Here is a 23,235-nt window from a genome sequence, read left to right on the forward strand (position 1 = left end):
TATCCCACAGAGCAGGCATAACCAGATAAGTAGAGCTACACAATGAAAGCAGACTCTGAAATTCATTAAAAACACAACACAGGTTATATAAACAGCAAATATACAGCAAAACCAAGGCAGAAAATTGGGTAGACCAGGGTCAGGTGGTGGAGTGGTACAAGAAACAGCTGGAAGGGCAGTTTAGGAATAGGGCCAGAACATGAGACCAGATTTACAGGAAGCAGGTACAGGCAGCAGGCTCAGGATAACTGGTACTGTATATGGAGAAGGGATGGGGCCAAAATGGGGATGAGGCTCATGGAAAACAGGTACAGGCAGCAGGCTCGGGATTACTGGTACTATGTGCAGTGGAACAAAGTGGGCACACAAGTAAAAATTATGAGGAACTGGGAGATTCTTAAAGTGGAGCTAAATACCCCCCAGCAGCCAGTTAAAAAAGACTATGGCCTTGTTCACAAAGGTGTTAATAATAGGCAGTTTGGTTGCATTTAAACAGCTTCCAGAATGCCTATCAATGCCACCCACAATATTTGGCTGACAATCCTGAAGAGTCCTGAAGAGTCCCCAAATCCCCAAATCAGAGTTCTTGTCTCTTTACTCCTGCATCAGAAAGAACTGGGCAAGGAATAGGGATTATAAGAAGAGAGGGTAACACCCAATCCACAGCACTCTGTATCCAAGATCACACAAATCTGTGCCAGATTTTGGGGAAGTTTGATACTAGTGTTTCACCCATTAATCTCTCGAACAGGCTGGAAGCTGTGGCACAGTATACTTTGAACACTAGGGATGCATGTGCACTCCTTCATGCATGGCTTCCATTACAACTGTGTGAAAAACTGCAACCACCAGTCAGGAGGCACAGAGGTCTATCTCCCGAGATTAACTCAAATTGGGAAAACTCAGCAGATAGAATGAGGGAAATGCAACGCATTATGGGAGGAAGAGATACTAAAGGTTCAGATGCTCTGGAGAATACCAAATTTAGGAGGGGAACTGACCCAATACTCTTTTGCAGTGAATATTTCTCCATTTATAAAGCCACATACAATTGTCCTGATATGTCTCCTGACGGCAGAAGTTTTCTGTGTTCTATGGCTAATAAGAGTACCTGTGTTGATTACCATACCAGAATTGCCACTTCACACCAAACCTTTATAAATATATTAAGGGACTGGGTTCAGGAGACTGATCAAGACAATAGGCCTCAAAAAATAATTTCGGAGGTAGATAAAAGTGAAGGGAGGGTGAGACTTGCAAGCAGGTGTTACAAACGTGGAAATACAGGCCATTTGATAAAGGACTGTAAATTGCCTAGGAGAGCCTGGGGTGATAAAAAACCTTGGCATAGGAAAGAGCAGCAAAAGCCTGGATAAGATAAGGTGACATCGTAGCTGAACAAGGCCTGATGTTACATTATATGGTCCTCTTTTGAGGGAAATACATAGAATAGGAAAATAAGTTAAAGAAACCTAGGAGGAATATATAGCCCTACATCGAACCAATCCTTATTTTAAACAATAGGGATGTCAGGCCCGGTATTGTCCCTAGTATGTCATCTGGGGAGGGACAAAGGTGGCAGACCACTTATCCAGGGGGCGGTAGGGGGCCACCACACAAATATTCTTTTGAATACAAGTGCAGCCGTCAGCCATCAGCTTAATGAATATTGAACTACAAAAGGATCCTACTGGGAGACAAATTTTCCTTAGAGCATTCAAAGGACAGCTGGTATTTTCTGAGCAGTCAATACCTGTGCCCATCGACATAGGGAGGCTGTATGTGGAACACAGTTTTTTTCTTTCCCCAACACATGAGGGCACTATTTTGGGCTCTGATGTCATGGGTGCACATGGACTGGTTCTTGATCTCCGTAATTGGTTGCTGTGGAAAGGATCTAGGTACAAAGGCAAGGTGCACATGATAATGGACAGCTGTGAGGTTACATCTGTTAAAACTAGTGATCGACCGATATCGGTTTTTCATTGCCGATACCGATATTTTGCCGATTGCATATCGGTATCGGCCGATATTGGCCGATTTTTTGACAACATTTTGTAAAATAAAAATAAAAATTTTGACACAAATCTCTTAATAAACATGTTAAGCTTTATTTATTAACATTTTTAACATTCTTCACACCTTAACTGCATGAAAACTGATAGGAAAAGTGCACTGCAGTAGTGGACTCACTCACTGCAATATTTTTAATTCACTACTGCAGTGCGGTCAGTGCAAAACTGCTAGAAAAAAAGCTAGGCAACAGCTACACAGTGGATTGGACTGGAGTCAGTGGACTACCTCTGCAGTATGGCACTCACTGCAACTGCAACTACTGCATTCAGTGCAAAACTGCTAGAAAAAAGTTAGGCAACAACAACAGCTACACAATACACATAAACAGTGGATTGGACTGGAGTCAGTGGAAGACTACCTCTGTAGTAAGTCACTCACTGCAACTACTGCAGTCAGTGCAAAACTGCTAGAAAAAGAGCAAGGCAACAGCTACACATGTTACAGTGGATTGGACTGGAGTCAGCGGAGGACTACCTCTGCAGTAAGGCACTCACTGCAACTACTGCAGTCAGTGCAAAACTGCTCGAAAAAAAAGCAAGACAACAGCTACATATGTCACAGTGGATTGGATTGGAGTCAGTGGACTACCGCTGCAGTAGGGCACTCACTGACTGCAATCATTTCACTACTGCACTACTGCAGTAGTGATTTTATTGCAGCAGTAGTCCGCTGGCACTTACTCCAATCCACTGTCTACTATGTCTATTTTTTTTCCTAGCAGTTTTGCACTGACTGCAGCGCAGCACAGTCAGTGCAAAACTGCTAGAAAAAATAGATAGACATAAGCTAGACAGTGGATTGGACAGACTCAGTGGACTGGTGGACAGACACTACTACTACACTTTCAAATCAATACTCCTAGTTAAGTAGAACAATATTAGAGTGCAGAAAGCATAACATTTCAGCATGTTCACCAGTTAAACGGCTTCTTTTCTTTTCATAAAAGTCACTTCACTAAAAACATGCTTACTTGGTACTGAGGAAGGAGGAGCAGAAAGGTATCTTCTACCATGAGAAGCAAGTCTTTTGTAGAGTGCATCATTTTCTTTCCACCACTGAAGAGGATCACTTCTTCTGTCAATTACTGGTTCCTTCAAATAGAGATGAAGTTCATCATCCAGGCTCATTATTGTCAATTCTGATGAATCCGCTGCATGAGGCACCAATAAAACGCTAAACATTGCATCTATTTGATCATGAATTTTTTCTTCTGTCTGTTGTCTTTTGGGACATTTTTCTCCTGCATCCTGCTCTTCCACATCAGAAACCTTCTCTTCTTGTCCTTGACTTTTCTTTTCATCAGGAGGAACCTCCTACACCTTCTGTTGAATATCTTCTGTCAGCCATTGCTTTGCCTTGGCCAATATATTATCAGAAGAGAAAGGATGGTTCTTGTATCGAGGATCCAAAGGAGATGCAACCACAACTGTTTTATTCTCCTCATGCTTCTCAAACCTTTTGGCGAGGCTGTCCCTAATGGCCTGCCTACATGCTTTGATGCCACGTGCGTCTCACACATGGGATCAGAGAGGAAACAGATGAGTTGTAATGACTCACCTCCAGTGTCACTTCCTCAATAGGTATGAGTGTCTCTATAATGTTGGCTACTATGTCCCACTGATCTGCAGTAGGACAAGAATGTCCTCCAAGTCCATATTCACCAGAATATATAGTGAGAGTTTCCTTTTGCTCCAGCATCCTTTGTAACATGTGTAGCATTGAGTTCCTTTGTGTTGGAACAGCCTGTATCAGGTTGTTTTTGGGTAGGCCAAGGTCTTCCTGAATGCACCTCAGTCGCTGCTTGGCAAGAACAGAATGATGGAAATGGCCTGCACACTTCTTCAGAATGGTAATAATGTCCAGCAAAGCTTTCTGGTTTGACAGACCATCATTTACCACCAGTTGGAGGGTGTGTGCCATGCGACTGAGGTCTGACACTTCAGCAAGTCTCATACCTTGAACCATGTTCGCTCCACTGTCTCGCAGCACAAGCATCACTCGGTCTTTGGTAATTCCCCATTCTTCTAGCATGCCTAGAAACATTTCTTTAATGTACTCCCCAGTGTGGGATGCTTGCATCACTTTTGTATTCAACACCAAATGCCTTCTTGTCCATCCGCTGTCAATGAAGTGGCATGTAAGACTCATTAGTAATTCTGTTTGTCCTGACCAGCAGTCCGTCGTGAATGAGAGTGAGTTTCCAGCAATCTCTGGTTGCAGCATAGTCTTTACTTTGTCAAGGACCTTTAGGTGAATCTTTTGCAGCATTTCAGTCTGATAAAATTTGTCACTCTTCAGTGTGTACCTTGGCTCAACTATGGACATCAACCGCTTAAGTCCAGAGTCAGACACCATTGTAAATGGCTGGTTATCAGTCACCATCATCTCTGTGATTACTCTGTCCAGCAGTTGGGATCTTCCATCACATTTTAGCCACTTGTTTTTTTTCTGAAACATATCCGTTATTGTTGCCTTGGATAGGGATGATTCACCTTGTGATTCATTTTGTTTTTTCTGTGCTGCATAATACAATTCAACATGAGGAACTCTTAGATGGGCCCAAAGTTTAGACGTATTTTTGTTTTTTGCAATTATTGATCCCATGCTCACATTGTTCTTGCAAGTGTTGCACAGTGCTGGTGATTTTCCTGGAGATTGAGAAGAGAAATAGTCCCAGGCCACACTTTTAATTTTCCATCTATCTCCATTGAAACAAGAAAGAGTCAGACAGTAATATAGGCTTAAACAAAATGGCTGGCTGGCACTCTGTGGTAGCTGGCTGGCACCCTGTGATGGGTGGCTGGCTGGTTGGCACCCTGTGGTGGGTGGGTGGCTGGCTGGCATCCTGTGGTGGGTGGGTGGCTGGCTGGCACCCTGTGGTGGGTGGCTGGCTGGCTTGCACCCTGTAGTGCATAGCTGGCTGGCTTGCACCCTGTGGTGGGTGGCTGGCTGGCACCCTGTGGTGGGTGGGTGGGTGGCTGGCTGGCACCCTGTGGTGGGTGGGTCTGTGGCTGGCACCCTGTAATGGGTGGGTGGGTTTTTCTGGCTGGCACCCTGTGGTGGGTAGCTGGCTGGCACCCTGCGATGGGTGGCTGGCTGGCACCCTGTGGTGGGTGGCTGGCTGGCAGCCTATGGTGGGTGGCTGGCTGGCTTGCACCCTGTGGTGGGTGTCTGGCTGGCTGGCACCCTGTGGTAGGTGTCTGGCTGGCTTGCACCCTGTGGTGAGTGGCTGGCTGACTGGAACCCTGTGCTGGCTGGCTGGCACCCTGTGGTAGGTGGCTGGCTGGCTTGCACCCTGTGGTGAGTGGCTGGCTGACTGGAACCCTGTGGTGGGTGGCTGGCTGGCTGGCACCCTGTGGTGGCTGGCTGGCTGGCACTCTGTGATGGGTGGCCGGACTGGCTGGCTGGCACCATGTGCTGGGTTGGCTGGCTGGCCGGCTTGCACCTGGTGGGTGGGTGGCACCCTGGCTGGCAACCTTTTTGTGGCTGGCTGGCTGGCAGTGGTACCCTGTGGTGGCTGGCTTGCTGGCACCACTTTGATGGCTGGCTGGCACCCTTTGGTGGCTGGCTTGCACCCTTTGGTGGCTGGCTAGCACCCTTTTGTGGCTGGCTGGCTGGCACCCTGTATGGTGGCTGGCACGTACAAGCCCAGGGCCTGTAGCTGGCTAGCTGGTACAGTCAGGACTCAGGCAGGGCCTGTGGCTGGCTGGCTGGTACACAGTGGGTGTGTGAGACTAGGTGGCTGGCTGGCACCGGGCAGCTGTGGGTGGTAGGTGGCCGTGGCGGCTGTGTTATAGAACAGAATAGATACAGAACATGTGTCAGACTGTTGGTCACTGTTATCACTTACAGAACAGATACAGAACGTGTGTCAGACTGTTGGTCACTGTTATCACTCACTAGATGTAGAACTCACTGTCCCGACCGACCACCTGTGCAGCATGCAGACTCCAGTGTGGCCACGGCGGGTAAAACACACTGTAACGAGGCTGAGGGAGGTGGCCCAAGAGCCTAAGAGCTGCAACACACGCGATGACATCACGGCAATATCGGCAATATCGGTAAATCCAAAGGCCGATTCCGATATATCGGGGAAAGTGCATATCGGCCCCCGATATATCCAGCATCAATACAAAATTCTGCCCAAATCTATCCAATACATAGAGAGTACAGTGATGAATTTATTGGCAAATGTAATTAAAGAGTGTCAATCTAAAACAAATGCAGCCCTCTGACCCGTAAAGAAGGCGGGGGGGGGGGGTGGAGGTCCACTGTAGATTCCCGTGTGCTAAGCAGATGTACCCCATATATTACAAATGTGGTTGCTAAGATGCCAGACATGGTGGCAGCACTGAAACCTTCAGCAAAGGTGTATTCATCAATTGACATATCGAATGTTTTTTTTTTTTTTTTCATTCCTGTACATGAGGATAGCCAGTACAAACTTTCCTTTACCTTTCAGGGAATACAGTATGCATTCTCTCGGTTAGCCCAGGGGTTCAAATTAAGCTCAGCGTACTTCCACATCTGTATGGTCGACATTCAGAAGACATTTTCCGAGCCAGAATGCATCATTCGGTATGTGGACGACATCTTGCTTCAAACAGAGACTAAAGCCCTATGCACTATGCCCTGCTGGAGAAGCTCCTGACATTGATTGAGAATGCAGGTCTGAAAAAAACCCTGAAAAGGCACAATTGACGAAGGATTCAGTCTGTTTCTTGGGCGTGATAGTTTCACAGGGGGGAAGGACTCTGAACCCAAACAAATGTGAAACTATCAGGAAATTACCAAGACCAAGCACTAAGACTGTGCTGAGACAATTTTTGGGGATGATCGGTTTCTGCAGGGACTTCATTGAAGGCTTTGCAGAAAAGGCAAGGCCCCTGTATTATTCTCTCAAGGGAGATGTGAAGGAAACAGACCCTTTGGACTGGTTGGGTGAGCAAGAGCAAGCTTTTACCAGGCTAAAGGTGAGTCTGGTGCAGTTAGTTATTAAAGAAAGTAGTCAAAAGGCCAGGGCCCCCCTCCCATTTTAGATCCCACTTAGAGGAGGCCAGGGTCCCCCTCCCAATATAGATCCCACTTAGAGCAGGCCAGGGTCCCCCTCCCATTATAGATCCCCCTTAGAGCAGGCCAGGGCCCCCCTCCCATTTTAGATCCCCCTTAGAGCAGGACAGGGTCCCCCTCCCATTATAGATCCCCCTTAGAGCAGGCCAGGGTCCCCCTCCCATTATAGATCCCCCTTAGAGCAGGCCAGGGCCCCCCTCCCATTTTAGATCCCCCTTAGAGCAGGCCAGGGTCCCCCTCCCATTATAGATCCCCCTTAGAGCAGGCCAGGGTCCCCCTCCCATTATAGATTCCCCTTAGAGCAGGCCAGTGTCCCCCTCCCATTATAGATTCCCCTTAGAGCAGGCCAGGGTCCCCCTCCCTTTATAGAGCCCCTTTAGAGCAGGCCAGAGTCCCCCTCCCATTATAGATCCCCCTTAGAGTAGGGCAGGCCAGGGCAGGTCCCTCCCCCCATTGAATAGATCTGATCCCCTTAGTGAGTGACTTGACTTCAAGACAGTTCTTACTTCTCCTACCTTAGGCTGTCTCAAGTCCTCCAGCCTCTCTCTCCACAGTCCCCAGTCCAGTCCCCCTGCTGAAAGAAGAATATATTCCTACCTCCATCCAGTTCTCCCGCGCTGGGCGGCAGCACTGCACAGTGCCCAGAGACAGTCTAGTAGTCTAGACTCTAGTAACTCACAGTCCCTCCCCCAGCCAGGGCCCAGAGAGATCACTCCGCAGGCAGGTGTCTCTCCTCTCTCGCCACCACCACTTCACTTGAGAGCCGAGCGGGAGGCGGGACTCGGGCCGAGCCGAGGGAGAGCAGGGGCGGCAAGGCTCTGCCCCTGAACCATCGAATCGGGTCGGGGATTGGTTGTGACTTGTAAGTCTCAGAGACAGTGAGACTCGAGTAAAAAAAGTCAGCGGCGGTGCGGGTTTGGAATGGAATGATTCGTAACATTTTTATAATTCTAACATGTAACGATGCAGCACATAAAAAAATATTGGAGTAAGAGTATTAAACTCATTGAAAATATGTACTGAAGTAAAAGTGGAAGTAGGAGAATAAAATTATACTCTAGTAAAGTACAGATACCGCTTTTTAGTTCTTAAGTACAGTAGTGAAGTAGTTCTACTTCGTTACTATACATCTCTGCCCATACGTGATGTCATTTTACCACGCGCTGCACATGTTCTCTGCCTTAAGACCGCCTCCCACGCCTCGGACAGCCTCGCGTGCAGCCAGCTGCAGTCCGGTCCGGTCACGGTGCTCACGGTGCCAGCCATCCACCCACAGGCCCTGGCCTCAGCCACCCACCACAGGGTGCCAGCCACCAGCCATCCAACCCACAACAGGACAGGGTGTCAGCCAGCCAGCATCCAGCCACCCACCCCACAACAGGGTTCCAGCGAGCAAGCAAACCAGCCACCCAGATGACACCAAGCCAGCCACCTGCCACCGTGACCAGTGACCACACAGTGTTCCAGCAAGTCAGCAACCCACAACAGGCCAGGGTGAGTGAGTGACCCCAAACCAGCCACCCACCACAGTGTTCCAGCAAGCCAGCCACCCACCACAGTGTTTCAGCAAGCCAGCCACCAACCACAGTGTTCCAGCAAGTCAGCCACCCACAACAGGGTGACACCAAGCCAGCCACCCACCACAGTGTTCCTGCAAGCCAGCCACAAACCAAAACGGGTTACACCAAGTCAGCCACCCACCACAGTGTTCAAGCAAGCCAGGCAGCCAGCCACCCAAAACAGGGTGCCAGCAAGCAAGCCAACCACACTGCCAGGCATCAGCCACTGACCCACAACAGAGTGCCAGCGAGCCAGCAACCCAAACTGCCAGGCGTCAGCCACCGATCCACAAGGGTGCCAGCAACTCAGCAAGTCACCCACACTGCCAGGCGTCAGTCACTGACCAATAACAGGGTGACAGCAGCCAGCCAACAACCCACAACAGGGTGCCAGCAAGCAAGCCACCCTCACTGCCAGGCGTCAGCCACCAACCCACAACAGGGTGCCAGCAAGCAACCTACACTGCCAGGCGTCAGCCACCAACCCACAACAGGGTGCCAGCAACTTCAGCAAGCAATTTTTTAAATCTTTTTTGTGTCTTTCAAATTGAAATGGAGATGGATGAGGAGAGAAAAAGTAAAAGTGTGGTCTGGGACTATTTCTTGTCTCAACCTTCTCCAGGAAAAGCAGCAGTGTGCAACACATGTACAAACAACATAAGCATGGGATCAGTAATTGCAAAAAACAAAAATATGTCAAATCTTTGGGCCCATCTAAGAATTCATCTTATTGAATTATATCATACGGCACAGAAAAAACAAAATGAATATCAATGTGATTTTGAAATACCCCCTCCACTATCCCAGACAACAATAACAGATATGTTTCTGAAAAAAAAAAAAGAGGTGTTACTGTCTAGATAGAGATGGAAGGTCCCAACTGCTGGACAGAGTAATCACAGAGATGATTGTCATTGATAACCAGCCATTTACAATGGTGTCTGACTCAGGATTTAAGAGGTTGATGTCCATACTTGAGCCAAGCTACACACTGAAGAGTGAGAAGTATTATTGAACAGAAATGCTGGGAAAGATTCACCAAAAGGTCGTTGACAAAGTAAAGGCTATGCTGCAAGCAGAGAATGCTAGCAATTCACTCTCATTCACGACTGACTGCTGGTCAGGACAAACAGAGTCAGAGTCACTAATGATTCTTACACGCCACTTCATTGACAGCGGATGGACAAAAAGGCAATTGGTGTTGAATACAAAAGTGATGCAAGGATCCCACAGAGAAATGTTTCTAGGCATGCTTGAAGACTGGGAAATCCACAAAGACTGAGTAATGCCTGTGGTACTTCGAGACAGTGGAGCAAACCTGCGAAAAAGAATGAGGCTTGATGATATGTCATACCTCAGTGTCATGGCACACAAAACCCTCCAACTTTCAAATGATGGTCTGTCAAGCCAAAGAACTTTGATTGATATATGTTTTGAGAAGCATGAACAGATTTAAAATGTTTTTGAATCCTCAATACAAGAACAATGCTTTCTCTTCTAATGATTTATTGGCAAAGGCAAAACAATGGCTGACAGAAGATATTTAACAGGAGGTGCAGGGGGTTCCTGCCGAAAAGACAAGTTCAGGTCACCATTTTCATAATATGAAAGAGCAGCATGCTGCAAAAACAGAAAAATGTCCAAAAATACGTCAACGAGCAAAAGAGAAACTGCTTCATCATGGTCTAATTGATCAGGACATTTTCAGTGTTTTATTGGGGCCTCATGTGGAGGATTCAATTTCTTCTGAATCTGGAATAATAACCTGGATGATGAACTTCATCTCTATTTGAAGGAACCAGTAATTGACAGAAGAAGTGATCCTCTTCAGTGGTGTAAAGAAAATGAGACACGCTACAAAAGACTTGCTTCCCATGCTAGAAAATACCCCTCTCTCTCTGCTCCTCTGTCCTCCTCTCCTCCTGAGCATGTTTATGAAGTAGCAGCATTATATGACAAAACAGAAGCCCTTTAACAGCTGACCTTGGACATGCTGAAATGTTCTGCTCTCTGCAATATAATAATGTTCTACTTAACTGGGAGTATTGAAAAGAGTAGCGTCCACTCGAATCCACTGTCTTGCTGTTGCCTAGCTTTTTTTCTAGCAGTTTTGCACTGACTGCACTGCAGTAGTTGCAGTGAGTGCCCTACTGCAGCGGTAGTCCACTGTCTCCAGTCCAATCCATTGTCTAGCTGTTGTTTAGCTTTTTTTTCTAGCAATTTTGCACTGACTGCAGTAGTTGCAGTGAGTGCCCTACTGCAAAGATAGTCCACTGACTCCAATCCAATCCACTGTATAGCTGTTGCCTAGCTTTTTTTCTAGCAGTTTTTCCCTGATTGCAGTAGTTGCAGTGAGTGCCCTACTGCAGAGGTAGTCCACTAACTCCAATCCAATCCACTGTGTAGCTGTTGCCTAGCTTTTTTTTCTAGCAGTTTTGCACTGACTGCAGTAGTTGCAGTGAGTGCCCTACTGCAGCGGTAGTCCACTGCCTGCAGTCCAATCCACTGTCCAGCTGTTGCCTAGCTTTTTTTCTAGCGGTTTTGCACTGACTGCAGCAGTTGCAGTGAATGCCCTATTGCAGAGGTAGTCCACTGACTGCAATCCAATCCACTGTGTAGCTGTTGCCTAGCTATTTTTCTAGCAGTTTAGCACTGACTGCAGTAGTTGCAGTGAGTGCCCTACTGCAGAGGTAGTCCACTGACTCCAATCCAATCCACTGTCTAGCTGTTGCCTAGCTTTTTTTCTAGCAGTTTTGCACTGTCTGCAGTAGTTGCAGTGAGTGCCCTACTGCAGGGGTAGTCCACTGACTCCAATCCAATCCACCGTGTAGCTGTTGCCTAGCTTTTTTTCTAGCAGTAGCAGTTTTGCACTGCCTGCAGTAGTTGCAGTGAGTGCCCTACTGCAGCGGTAGTCCACTGACTCCAGTCCAACTCCAATTCACTGTCTTGCTGTTGCCTAGCTTTTTTTCTAACAGTTTTGTACTTTTTTCAGTAGTTGCAGTGAGTGTCCTACTGCAGCGGTAGTCCACTGACTCCAATCCAATCCAATCCACTGTGTAGCTGTTGCCTAGCTTTTTTTCTGCAGTTTTGCACTGACTGCAGTAGTTGCAGTGAGTGCCCTACTGCAGCGGTAGTCCACTGACTCCAGTCCAATCCACTGTCTAGCTGTTGCCTAGCTTTTTTCTAGCAGTTCTGCACTGACTGCAGTAAATCATTGCAGTGAGTGCACTACTGCAGCAGTAGTCCACTGACTCCAGTCCAACTCCAATCCACTGTGTTGCTGTTGCCTAGCTTTTTTTCTAGCAGTTTAGCACTGACTGCAGTAGTTGCAGTGAGTGCCCTACTGCAGAGGTAGTCCACTGACTACAATCCAATCCATTGTGTAGCTGTTGCCTAGCTTTTTTTCTAGCAGTTTTACACTGACAGCAGTAGTTGCAGTGAGTGCCCTACTGCAGCGGTAGTCCACTGACTCCAGTTCAATCCGCTGTGTAGCTGTTGCCTAGCTTTTTTTCTAGCAGTTTTGCACTGACTGCACTGCAGTAGTGATTTCAAATTATTGCAGTGAGTGAGTGCACTACTGCAGTGCACTTTTCCTATCGGTTTTCATGCAGTTAAGGTGTGAAGAATGTTAAAAATGTTAATAAATAAAGCTTAACATGTTTATTAAGAGATTTGTGTCGAAATTTTTATTTTTATTTTACAAAATCTTGTCAGTTTATTATGCATTAATGCACAATCAGAATTGATGATGTGAAACTAAATGTCCCTGCATTTGAAGTTTTCCTATCAGTTCTCGTGCAGTTAAGGTGTGAAGAACGAGTCCTTAATGTTAAAAATTTTAATAAATAAAGTTTTACATGTTCAGTAACAGATTTGTGTATATTTTGCAAAATTTTAAATGTACAAAAATATCGGCCAATATCGGGCGATACCGATATGCGATCGCCAAATTATTGGCATTGGTATCGGCAATGAAAAAATGGTATTGGTCGATCACTACTGTGGATTTCAGCTATAACCACCCTGTTAATCTAAGAGCCCTGAATCTGGGTATGGGAGGGAAGATACAGGAATGGTTGACAGATTGGGATAGGGATGAGAGAACCTTATGAGGATACTGCAGCAAGAGAGAGCGAATGTTACTATACTCATCTACCATGATCAGAATAACATAAAGGAGGTAGTGCATCAACTGGAGAATGATGCTAGAGGGTATTGGTGGGAGGTATTATTAGGACCTTCCAGTAAGGCAAACGGTATTTTGAAATTTTTGATACATCCTGTTGTAGTATTACTCATTATTGCTGTAGTTTCGTCATTGGTTCAGGTTGGTATGTATTGTTGGACCCAACATTTATATAGGAAGATCGCACATTTATCTATGCAAGTAGAGGGACAAATTGATTGTAAGGTTTCATCGTACAAGTTAGAGGCTTTGCTGCCAATTAGAAGTCCTGAAGTATCTCTGACATGCCAGAATTGCGTTAGAAAGGGCCATAGTGAGCAAGCCTGCTAATCATGACCCGTATACACAATGAAGGGTTGTAGGAGAATGGGAGTGGAATGCTTAATTTGGTGGGTGGCATATATATGTATATCTTATTATTGTAATGTGTTGATCTGTGTGCTTTTATAATTAGATGTACATTTATTAAGTAAGTAATATGGTTGGGTAAGGCCCTCCTCAAGGTTCTGTATCTGATAGCTGGTTGATATGTGACTCTGAGTGTATGTTTGTGAAGAGTGGGTGAATGGACACCCCTTGCCTGTAGTGCACCCCATCCTGAAGATACCAAAAAGAGAAGACACGAAATGGTGCAATGGAAGTAGTCGCGGAAGAATGATGGCGGTGTGTCACCCAGGAGCAAAGCGGCACAAGTTGGGAAGCACAACTTATCATAAGATCAGACATTTATGGACTGTTCCATAGAGGCTGTCTCTGAAAAAGGGTGATGTGTGCCCTTTAGGCAAAAAGCAGCATATGTTGGAAGGCAACATGTTTTTCCTGTTTTAATATCAGATGTTTCTGGATGGTTGAAACCTGATTACACCTGTCCTGGAATGCCAGCAGAGCAAGTTTACCCAGCAGGGTGTTCGTGACTAGGAGTCATAAACGGGAATTCATATCCTCTCAGGATGTTCTCGTATAGGCCTCCTGTTGTGAGGTGTGGGGGTAGAGGAGCCTCAGATAAGACCTCCTGGGGAGGTTATACCAACATCAAAGGCCAGCTGTTACTGAAAGATGACCCGGGTCAAAAACAGTGATTCATGGAGGAATGGCGCCCCTAGTGGAGACTATACCATGCTTCCTGGAAAAATTAGATACTTTCTGTTAATTAGGAAGGATGGCCTCCTATGAATTGTCATTGGACAAGCAGACAAAGGGTGTTTGTGTGGGTAGTGTCTGAGTGGACTTTAAAAGCAGTGGCCAGATACTGATTACAACCATATGTAAAGTATTATCTGAGCTTGTTTTTTTTTATATGCTCTGTAGAATTATTTTAGTGTTTTATGTTCGCATTTCTACCTTCTTTATAAAAAATTTGATTCTTCTTATTTAAGCAGTGTGTTTATTTTTATAGCTAACATTGATATTATATCCTCACCATTAAACTTTTTAGAGTTTTGATAGACTAGGCAAGCATAGGAATAGACAAGATAATATATATTTATAATAAATAGGGGGGATACAAAACCACCCCACATTTATTTCAGATTGAGAGGGCTTTTTCTTCTTAGTGAGGAATATAATCTGTATTGCATAACAACAGTATACATAAAAAAGCATTTGGTGAGAGTTTGGACTTCTAGGTCACCTAGGACACCAAGAAGGCAATCTTTGGAGTAAGGAGACCTAAAGTTACCTCAATAAAGGTAATAACCTTTGACCAAAATTGCTGTAAGTGTCTACAGTTCCAGAAGCATGTATAAAGTTTACCTCTTCTTCACATACCCTACACCACATAGTAGAAAATGAAAGGCTCTAGTTTAACTGGGGCATAAAAGATCTGGTGGAAATGTTTATATTGAATTACCTGGTATTTAGAGGATTTCAGTATAGTCAGGAAGTGGATAAAATTTTGCCCATTTGAGGTTAGAGGGGGGCATCAACATTTCTTTCAGGCTCTGTTGCATCTAGAGGTGCATTCTTGTAAGATGGCCAAACAGTAGACTAGTTTGTCTGGTCTATTTGTCTAAGGAATTGCTTGAAAAATGAACACTCTACATTTTGTAACTCGAATTGTGTAATAAATGCATGTCTCAAGTATTGGATATAGAAGAGTAGTGAGAGTTCAAAAAGGTGCATTCTTTTGAGATTGAAGATCGAATTTCAGTTGTTTCCTCTACATTGACTGAAATTCAATCCATGGCTAGCTCTTTTGGCAAGACCTGGCTCAACAAATTTCGACCTAAAGGTCAAAGAAGTTGGAAGGAATAATTGTAGCCCAATAGGAAGGCCCCTTTCACTGCAGCCCAAACCGCTGCTACCTGCACAGCATTTTGGGCAGCAGAGCTGTGCAGGGGGTGGTGTGATGTGCATTTTATTGCAGAGCAGTGTAATATTATGCAAATATGTTGCATAATATCGTACTTCTCTGGAACGTAGTATAACAATGTTTTTTCATTTAAACATGACACACAGAAAAATACTGTTTTCTATGTGTCATTGCATCATCATAGTTCATCAAGTGTGGGGGTGTGTGTATATGTGTTCATATCGATAATCATTTTGTATATTCCTGTATATTGTGTTTACTAAGATGCATGTCCAAGAGTTTTTTAAAACGATCAATACTGCCTGCGGACACCACTGATTGTGGAAGGGAGCTCCACATCCTTGCCGTCTTGACAGTGAAAAACCCCCTATACACCTTAAGGTTTAACCACGTGTCCAATTTCATTGAATGGCCCTGTGTCGGTCTACACTCCCTGAAACTGAATAGCTTTCTTCCTTTGCTGGGATCACCATTGAGGTATTTGTACAATGCTATAATATCTCCTCTCAACTGTCTCTTCTCCAGGGAGAATAATTTTAGTGGTTGTAGTCGTTCCTCGTAACTGAGGTCCTCCAGTCCCCTTAATACACATTATTTATCACCACCCTTTGGACACGCCCCTGTAGCCAGTTTTTTTTATCAAAGAACAAACCCTATGGTCCATGCCTACAGACCTCATTTTGTAAACTAAGCATCTATGGGGGACTGTATCAAATGCTTTTGCAAAATCTAGATACACCACATTAACAGGCTGACTATTATCTAGATGGCAGCTCACTTCCTCATAGAAGGCTAACAGGCTGGTTTGGGAAGAATGACCTTTTATAAACTCACGCTGATTACTACTAATGATACCATTCTCATCAGCAAATTTCCGGAAATAGTCCCTTATTATCTGCTCCAATATTTTACATGCTATCGATGTTAGACTGACATGCCTGTATGTTCAGGAATATAACTCTTCCCTTTTTTGAATATTGTTACCACGTGGGCTTTTTGACAATCAGCTGGTACCATTCCTGTCAGTATGCTGTCCACACAAATTAGGAATAACGGCTTAGCTATAACCTGACTGAGTTCTTTGAGGAGTCTCTGGTGTAAGCCATGTTTTTCCATGAGTAAAAATGCAGGTGACTTAATGTGAATGGGCCTTAACTTAGCTGCAGTCACTTTTTGGGTATTCTAACAGCCATGGGTGCCAGTTGTCAAAATGCAATAGCCTTCAAGGGAAATCTGTCCATCTGTGCTATTTAGCAGGGATGGAGGAATCTGTTACATTTCTTTCATTCAGTCAGTTGTCTGATCAAAATAAATTATGGTCAGCCTCAAACTTGCATTGTGAGAAGTAGCAGTACAGCACAATTCTTGTGTAGTACGGCCAAGTAGGAAATAGAGCCCATATATGTAAACAAATATGTCGGCTACCATATACATATAAAATTACCTATTAGTCTTGGTAATAATTTATTTTTAAACATTAGCAGCTAACATCCATTGATTATGTTATTAATATCAAGCTGATCTTTTACAGGTTTATCCAATATAATGTGCAAAAATTATACTTTCCATTTTAATTCAATTTTAAGATATAATTTTACTATAAATCACTTATACCAGATAAACAATATTCTTTGTTAAATTCCCCACAATAAAAAACACCTTTGTTGCTTGAGTGAGATTTCTTATTTTTTTATAAAAAGCAGCAGAATCTTTTTTCCTTTAGGAGCTCACAATACACAACCTACATGGTGCTCAGAAGCCTCGTTCTTTCTCTTACAGGAAACCATTATGTTGAACAACAAAAATATATCGATAGCTACAACCAGCTAGCTGTTCTCTACCATCTCTGTAACAATCTACTGTTTCCTTACAACAGCTACTGTACAAAATTCCATTATGTTTCCATTGTCCAATATATGAGTGACCTTTTATTTAAACATTGAAGGGCTAAGAAGATAAGAAAAGGGAAAATACAGCCCAAAAGAAGGAGAGGAAAAAGAAGGCTGCAGCCAAAATGGAAATGACAAAGAGATTATCTGGAAATCCCTGTCGTATTAACCCTCTGATGCCTGATGCTTGGATTTCCCTTATTATGGAAAAGCATGCCGATTTTATTATTATGCACCATATGATATGGCTAAATGTTTGTATACACCTGACCATCATACCTATAAGAGCTTGTTGAACATGTGTTTCCAAAGCCATGGGCATTATTATTGAGTTGGTCAGGTTTTCGAGGCTTTAAGACCCGGTTCACACTACTCCGACTTGGGATGCGACTTGTGCGACCTCAAGTAGCCCCAAGTCACTTGTCATTACAAATTCAATGTAAATGAATGAGAGCCGTCTTAATATGCACTACTGAAGTCGCTCTGACTTCAGAAAAGGTTCCTGTACTACTTCAAGGCGACCTCTATCCGATTTGTGCACATAGACTTCAATGGGAGTCGCCTCTAAGTCGGATCCTTATCTACTTTCAAGCGACTGTGATCAGACTTTCCAGGAAGAACAAAAAGATTACCCAGGCTTTCCCCACAGACAAAGTCGCCTATCATTTAAGTCTCTTCAAAGTCTCTTCAAAAGTCTCTTCAAAGTCACGCTAAAGTCCCACTAAAAAGTTGCTCCTTCATGGGGCGACTTTTGGGTCGCGGTAGTGTGAACTGGCTCTAACTGCCTTCATATTTTCTGAAAAGGGGTTCCGAAAGATTTTGCATGTTAGCAAAGAAGAGCTCACCATTGGCATTTCACTTCATCAAAGGTGTTTCACAGGGTTGAGGTCAGAGCTCTACCACGTCTTTACGGAGCTGGCTTTGTACACAGGGGAGCAGTCATGCAAGAACAGAAGTGTAGCCACATTGTTGGAAGCGCACTAAAATGTCTTTGTTTGCTGTAATACTGGAAACATCTGAACTCATTATTTGGAGGGGGAGTCTGCATACTTTTGTCCATATAGGAAGGTGTAATGGTCCAGTTCCCTTATAGTGTAATACACCAGTGTTTATTTGTTCTGTCATTTTATGTGATAAGTGTGAGGTCTAATTTACAAGGTGGCAGCTATGCAGTTAAATACACAATTAAAGCACAGAGGCCATTCACAACTCAACTTTTAATTGTCTCATCATTTAATTTGGCATTTGTTGTCGATATTACAAAACAATCAAAGATTTAAAATGGGTATTTTAACCAAGTGCAAGGAGATGGATCAAAATAGTCCAGATCGAACTCAGGGGAAATAGCTATTCAGTTTCAACAAAATTACAGTGAGTTGACTGGTTTGACTTCAAAATTGACCATATTCTGGTGGTCAATAAAAATTGTGTGTCGATTAGCTTAGTTTCCAGTGATTAATTGCAGTCATATTTGCCATTCCTGGTGGCTTGAAAGTGGCTTGAAAGTGGTTGAAGTTGAGTTAAAATTGGCAGATATAGAGCAAGTTCTTTATTTAGTAACACACAAACTCTTGTGATCCACCCATCCTGACTGTATTATATGGCTGCATAGGACTGGGGACAACACTTTTTCTCTACAGTTCTCAGAACTGTCCCACCTATCCACTTCTTGTTTACTCTTTGGACTACTAGTGAAGATAACCAATATAATGATACCTAGGCTGTGCTCCCACATTTTACTGACATGTATGTCTTTCTCTTCAGCCCACCACTTTTTGTGTTTACATTAGAGACTAGAAAGCTAATAGGTTGCCAAGTCTTTGTATTGTGATGTCACCACAGAAAAAGTGTAGGAGAAGAGAGCAGAATCCTGAGATCTGACTTGAATGACTTTCCTGATTTTCTTTTGAAATTTTAGGATGAATTGCTTTACAGTGCCTTCAACTACGGAAGTCAGTGAGAGCTTGTTTTAAGGCACATTTAGCACATTGATTGTTTAGACTAATTATTGAATGTTCAAAGCCAACAACATAGCTACAATTCTACAATTTTCACATATGTGGATGTACAGTATATTACTGGAAACATGGCACCTTCAAAAAGGCAATTTTTTAAAAAAATTGGCACCAAGACATTTTACCAGTGCTGTTAGTTCTATGCTGTCAGTTCAAATCTCCAGTGTCCCACTTTACTGCCTCAAGCTCACATTGTTTAAAACCAGGAGCTGGTAACCTCACTCATCAGACACTGGTTGGAGGTTAATGTTATGAACCATTTCAAAGGCAAGTAAGATAATGGTTTCATGCAATCTATAGCCGCAGAGAATAAGAAAAAAGTGTTATGAATGATTGCCTAGCCTGTCTATTTACATAGGGATTTAGCTATTACAGAAGCATCTCCTTAATGGTTTGCCACCAGCCACTGCCTAATGAAGCTGCTGTTGCTAATGAGTAGGAAGACAGTGCTGTTCTTGAAGGTGCTTAAATGTACGCAAGTTCTTGGGTGTCAAGATTTCCCCTCAGGAGGTACAAGGATCAGTACGTGATCACTTATCACCAGTTCACCAACCATGATTAGCTCTTCAGCTCCACAATGTTTGTTTTTAAAGGGCTGATATGCCTATTATAATGAGCAAGGCTTAAAACGTATCTAGATTGAAGAACAAAAATGTAATGTATTGCAATAAATGTATTGTCTAGTTTTTAGATGGATTGGTTGCATTCGTTTTCATTTTGCAGGCTTTTACTCACCTAGTAGACCTGCCAGTTCTAGAGTGACAACGCTCACATACTCTACCGTATATATGGAGAAGCATTGTTGTCACCGGTTGGTGCCATTTTTAAATATGCGGTGCCTCACCAAAAGGTAAATAAAAACTCCTCCGCAGCCCCTGCATCTTCTCAGTAGATGAAGTGCTGCAGTCATGGTACAGGAGATTCTGCTGCACCATGCCCGCAGCACTACATCTCCTGCACCATGCCCGCAGCCCCACATTGCCTGAACTATACCCACAGCCCTGCATCTCCTGCAGCATGTCCGCAGCCCCTGCATCTCCTGCAGCATGTCCGCAGCCCCTGCATCTCCTGCACCATGTCCACAGCCCCTGCATCTCCTGTACCATGTCCGCAGCCCCTGCATCTCTTCTACCATGTCCGCAGCCCCTGCATCTCCTGTGCCACACCCGCAGCCCCTACATCTCCTGTACCATTCCCGCAGCCTCTGTCATGTCCTCCTGTACCATGTCCAAAGCCTCTGACATCTCCTGTACCATGTCTGCAGCCTCTGCATCTCCTGCACCATGCCCGCAGCCTCTGCATCTCCTGCACCATGCCCGCAGTCCCTGCATTTCCTGCACCATGCCCGTAGCCCCTGCATCTCCTGTACCATGTCTAGAGTACCTGCATCTCCTGTACCATTTCCGCAGCCCCTGCATCTCCTGTACCATGCCCACAGCCTCTGAGGTGTCCTGTACCATGCTCACACAGCCTATGACCACCTCCTGTGCCATGGCCGTACTTTTACCACTTTTACCCTGAATTTGCTGATATATATATATATATATATATAACCCTATATGTTTTCATATCTGTCTTATCTATATATAATACACTCCTCAAATTTTCCTTAAAAATGCATGGTTTTCCCTTTTATGAACAAGAAAATAATGCCATTATGCTGTTGGGTCGGTATAATAATGCTATGGGGCTGGTATGAAATTATTTTCAGGGCTGAATTTTATTCCCAGTCTGGCCCTGGTCCAACCCAATATGTTTCAGAGTGATTCCTTCTTCTGGAGATTTTTGGGGTTCAAAGAAATCTATTAGGTAGTAAATAGTACAATTAGCATAAATCATCTGCAATGTACATAGTGATGTATTTTGTGTATGTAAGCATCATAATACAGTACAAGAGGCTACGTACATTTACATTTACATATGATAGAAAACTCATGCCTTCAAATGAAGCTGGTGTGACTCATTTTCCGGTTCACTGAGGGGGTTACAGGCACCTCATAGATGACTTTGGTCTGTTTTTATTATTATATACAAATCAAATTTGGCGTTAGCCTTTTAAACTCTGTTACACTGTTTGTAACTGCCTCAAAGTCCCTGAGTAGTGTTGAGCGAACACGGACTGTATTATTCGTGTTCGTACCGAATAATTGGATTTTTTTTACCCGAACACGGACACGGACACTTTACTGTATGTTCGGGTAAAAATCCGTGTTCGGTCGTTTTATTTCCGGGTTTTGCATGCTTTGGCGCTCTTTTCATGGCGGGCTTTCAACAGCCAATCAACAATCGTTTAACTGGTGTGCCTTAAGCCATCCCAGCCATGCCTGCAAATGTCTTAGTAGCTGTGATTGGCCGTCTGAAGCATGTGACCAAGTCTTTATAAGTTCGAGGCAGCCGCCGCAGCAGCGTCATTCTGCTGCTTAGCTAAGGGACAGAGCACACATCAATGTGCTGGCTGCTGATTAGGGAAAGATAGGCAGGAAAAAACCATTTGTGTCCGGATAGAATTGAGGGACAGGTCGGAGTGTTTAGGCAGGGCGAGTTGTAGGCATTTTAGGGATAGAGTCTGCTGAATTATAGGGTCAGTGTCTTCTACAAACTACAATCGATATTGCTGTGTGGGGGGTGGGGTGAATCTGCACTCAATCCTGATCTATGATCTCTTCTCAATCCTGTTAGGGACAGAGTCTGCTGAATTTTAGGGAAACTGTGTTCTACAAACTACAATCGATATTGCTGTGTGGTGTGGGATTGGAGATAGGCAGGTGTCAGTGATCCACATCCATTTTTCTGTGTGTGAGCTGCAGTGAACACAATCTTTTTGGGCTGCAGTGAACACAATCTTTTTGGGCTGCAGTGAACACAATCTTTTTGGGCTGCAGTGAACACAATCTTTTTGGGGTGCAGTGAACAAAATCTTTTTGGGGTGCAGTGAACACAATCCTTTTTGGTGTGCAGTGAACACAATCTTTGTGGGGTGCAGTGAACAAAATCCTTTGTGGGGTGCAGTGAACACAATCTTTTTGGGGTGCAGTGAACAAAATCCTTTTTGGGGTGCAGTGAACAACATCCTTTTTGGGGTGCAGTGAACACAATCTTTTTGGGGTGCAGTGAACAAAATCCTTTGTGGGGTGCAGTGAACACAATCTTTTTGGGGTGCAGTGAACACAATCTTTTTGGGGTGGAGTGAACAACATCCTTTTTGGGGTGCAGTGAACAAAATCCTTTTTGGGGTGCAGTGAACAAAATCATTTTTGGGGTGCAGTGAACACAATCTTTTTGGGGTGCAGTGAACACAATCTTTGTGGGGTGCAGTGAACACAATCTTTTTGGGGTGGAGTGAACAACATCCTTTTTGGGGTGCAGTGAACAACATCCTTTTTGGGGTGCAGTGAACACAATCTTTTTGGGGTGCAGTGAACACAATCTTTGTGGGGTACAGTGAACAGAATCTTTGTGGGGTGCAGTGAACACAATCTTTGGGGGGTACAGTGAACACAATCTTTTTGGGGTGCAGTGAACACAATCTTTGTGGGGTGCAGTGAACACAATCTTTTTGGGGTGGAGTGAACAAAATCATTTTTGGGGTGCAGTGAACAACATCCTTTTTGGGGTGCAGTGATCAAAATCCTTTTTGGGGTGCAGTGAACACAATCTTTTTGGGGTGCAGTGAACAAAATCCTTTGTGGGGTGCAGTGAACAGAATCTTTGTGGGGTGCAGTGAACACAATCTTTGGGGGGGTACAGTGAACACAATCTTTTTGGGGTGCAGTGAACACAATCTTTGTGGGGTACAGTGAACAGAATCTTTGTGGGGTGCAGTGAACACAATCTTTGGGGGGTACAGTGAACACAATCTTTTTGGGGTGCAGTGAACACAATCTTTTTGGGCTGCAGTGAACACAATCTTTTTGGGGTGCAGTGAACAAAATCTTTTTGGGGTGCAGTGAACACAATCCTTTTTGGTGTGCAGTGAACACAATCTTTGTGGGGTGCAGTGAACAAAATCCTTTGTGGGGTGCAGTGAACACAATCTTTTTGGGGTGCAGTGAACAAAATCCTTTTTGGGGTGCAGTGAACAACATCCTTTTTGGGGTGCAGTGAACACAATCTTTTTGGGGTGCAGTGA

The 23,235-nt window shown here is 44.3% G+C and overlaps 1 protein-coding gene across 1 annotated transcript; it reads left to right on the top strand.

Moving 5' to 3' along the window:
• Positions 1-282: 282 nt before the first annotated feature.
• LOC309552741 (posterior protein-like) lies at positions 283-19,051 on the top strand (the record flags this gene model as incomplete). Its single annotated transcript, XM_082253660.1, has 4 exons — positions 283-476; positions 560-1,247; positions 6,981-7,049; positions 19,010-19,051. 4 exons carry the CDS (start codon positions 283-285, stop codon positions 19,049-19,051), a joined length of 993 nt encoding a protein of 330 aa, XP_082109786.1.
• Between the last annotated feature and the right edge of the window lie 4,184 nt (positions 19,052-23,235).

The sequence above is a fragment of the Pelophylax lessonae genome (genome assembly GCF_965119305.1).
Source record: "Pelophylax lessonae genome assembly, chromosome: 4".
NCBI lineage: Eukaryota > Metazoa > Chordata > Amphibia > Anura > Ranidae > Pelophylax > Pelophylax lessonae.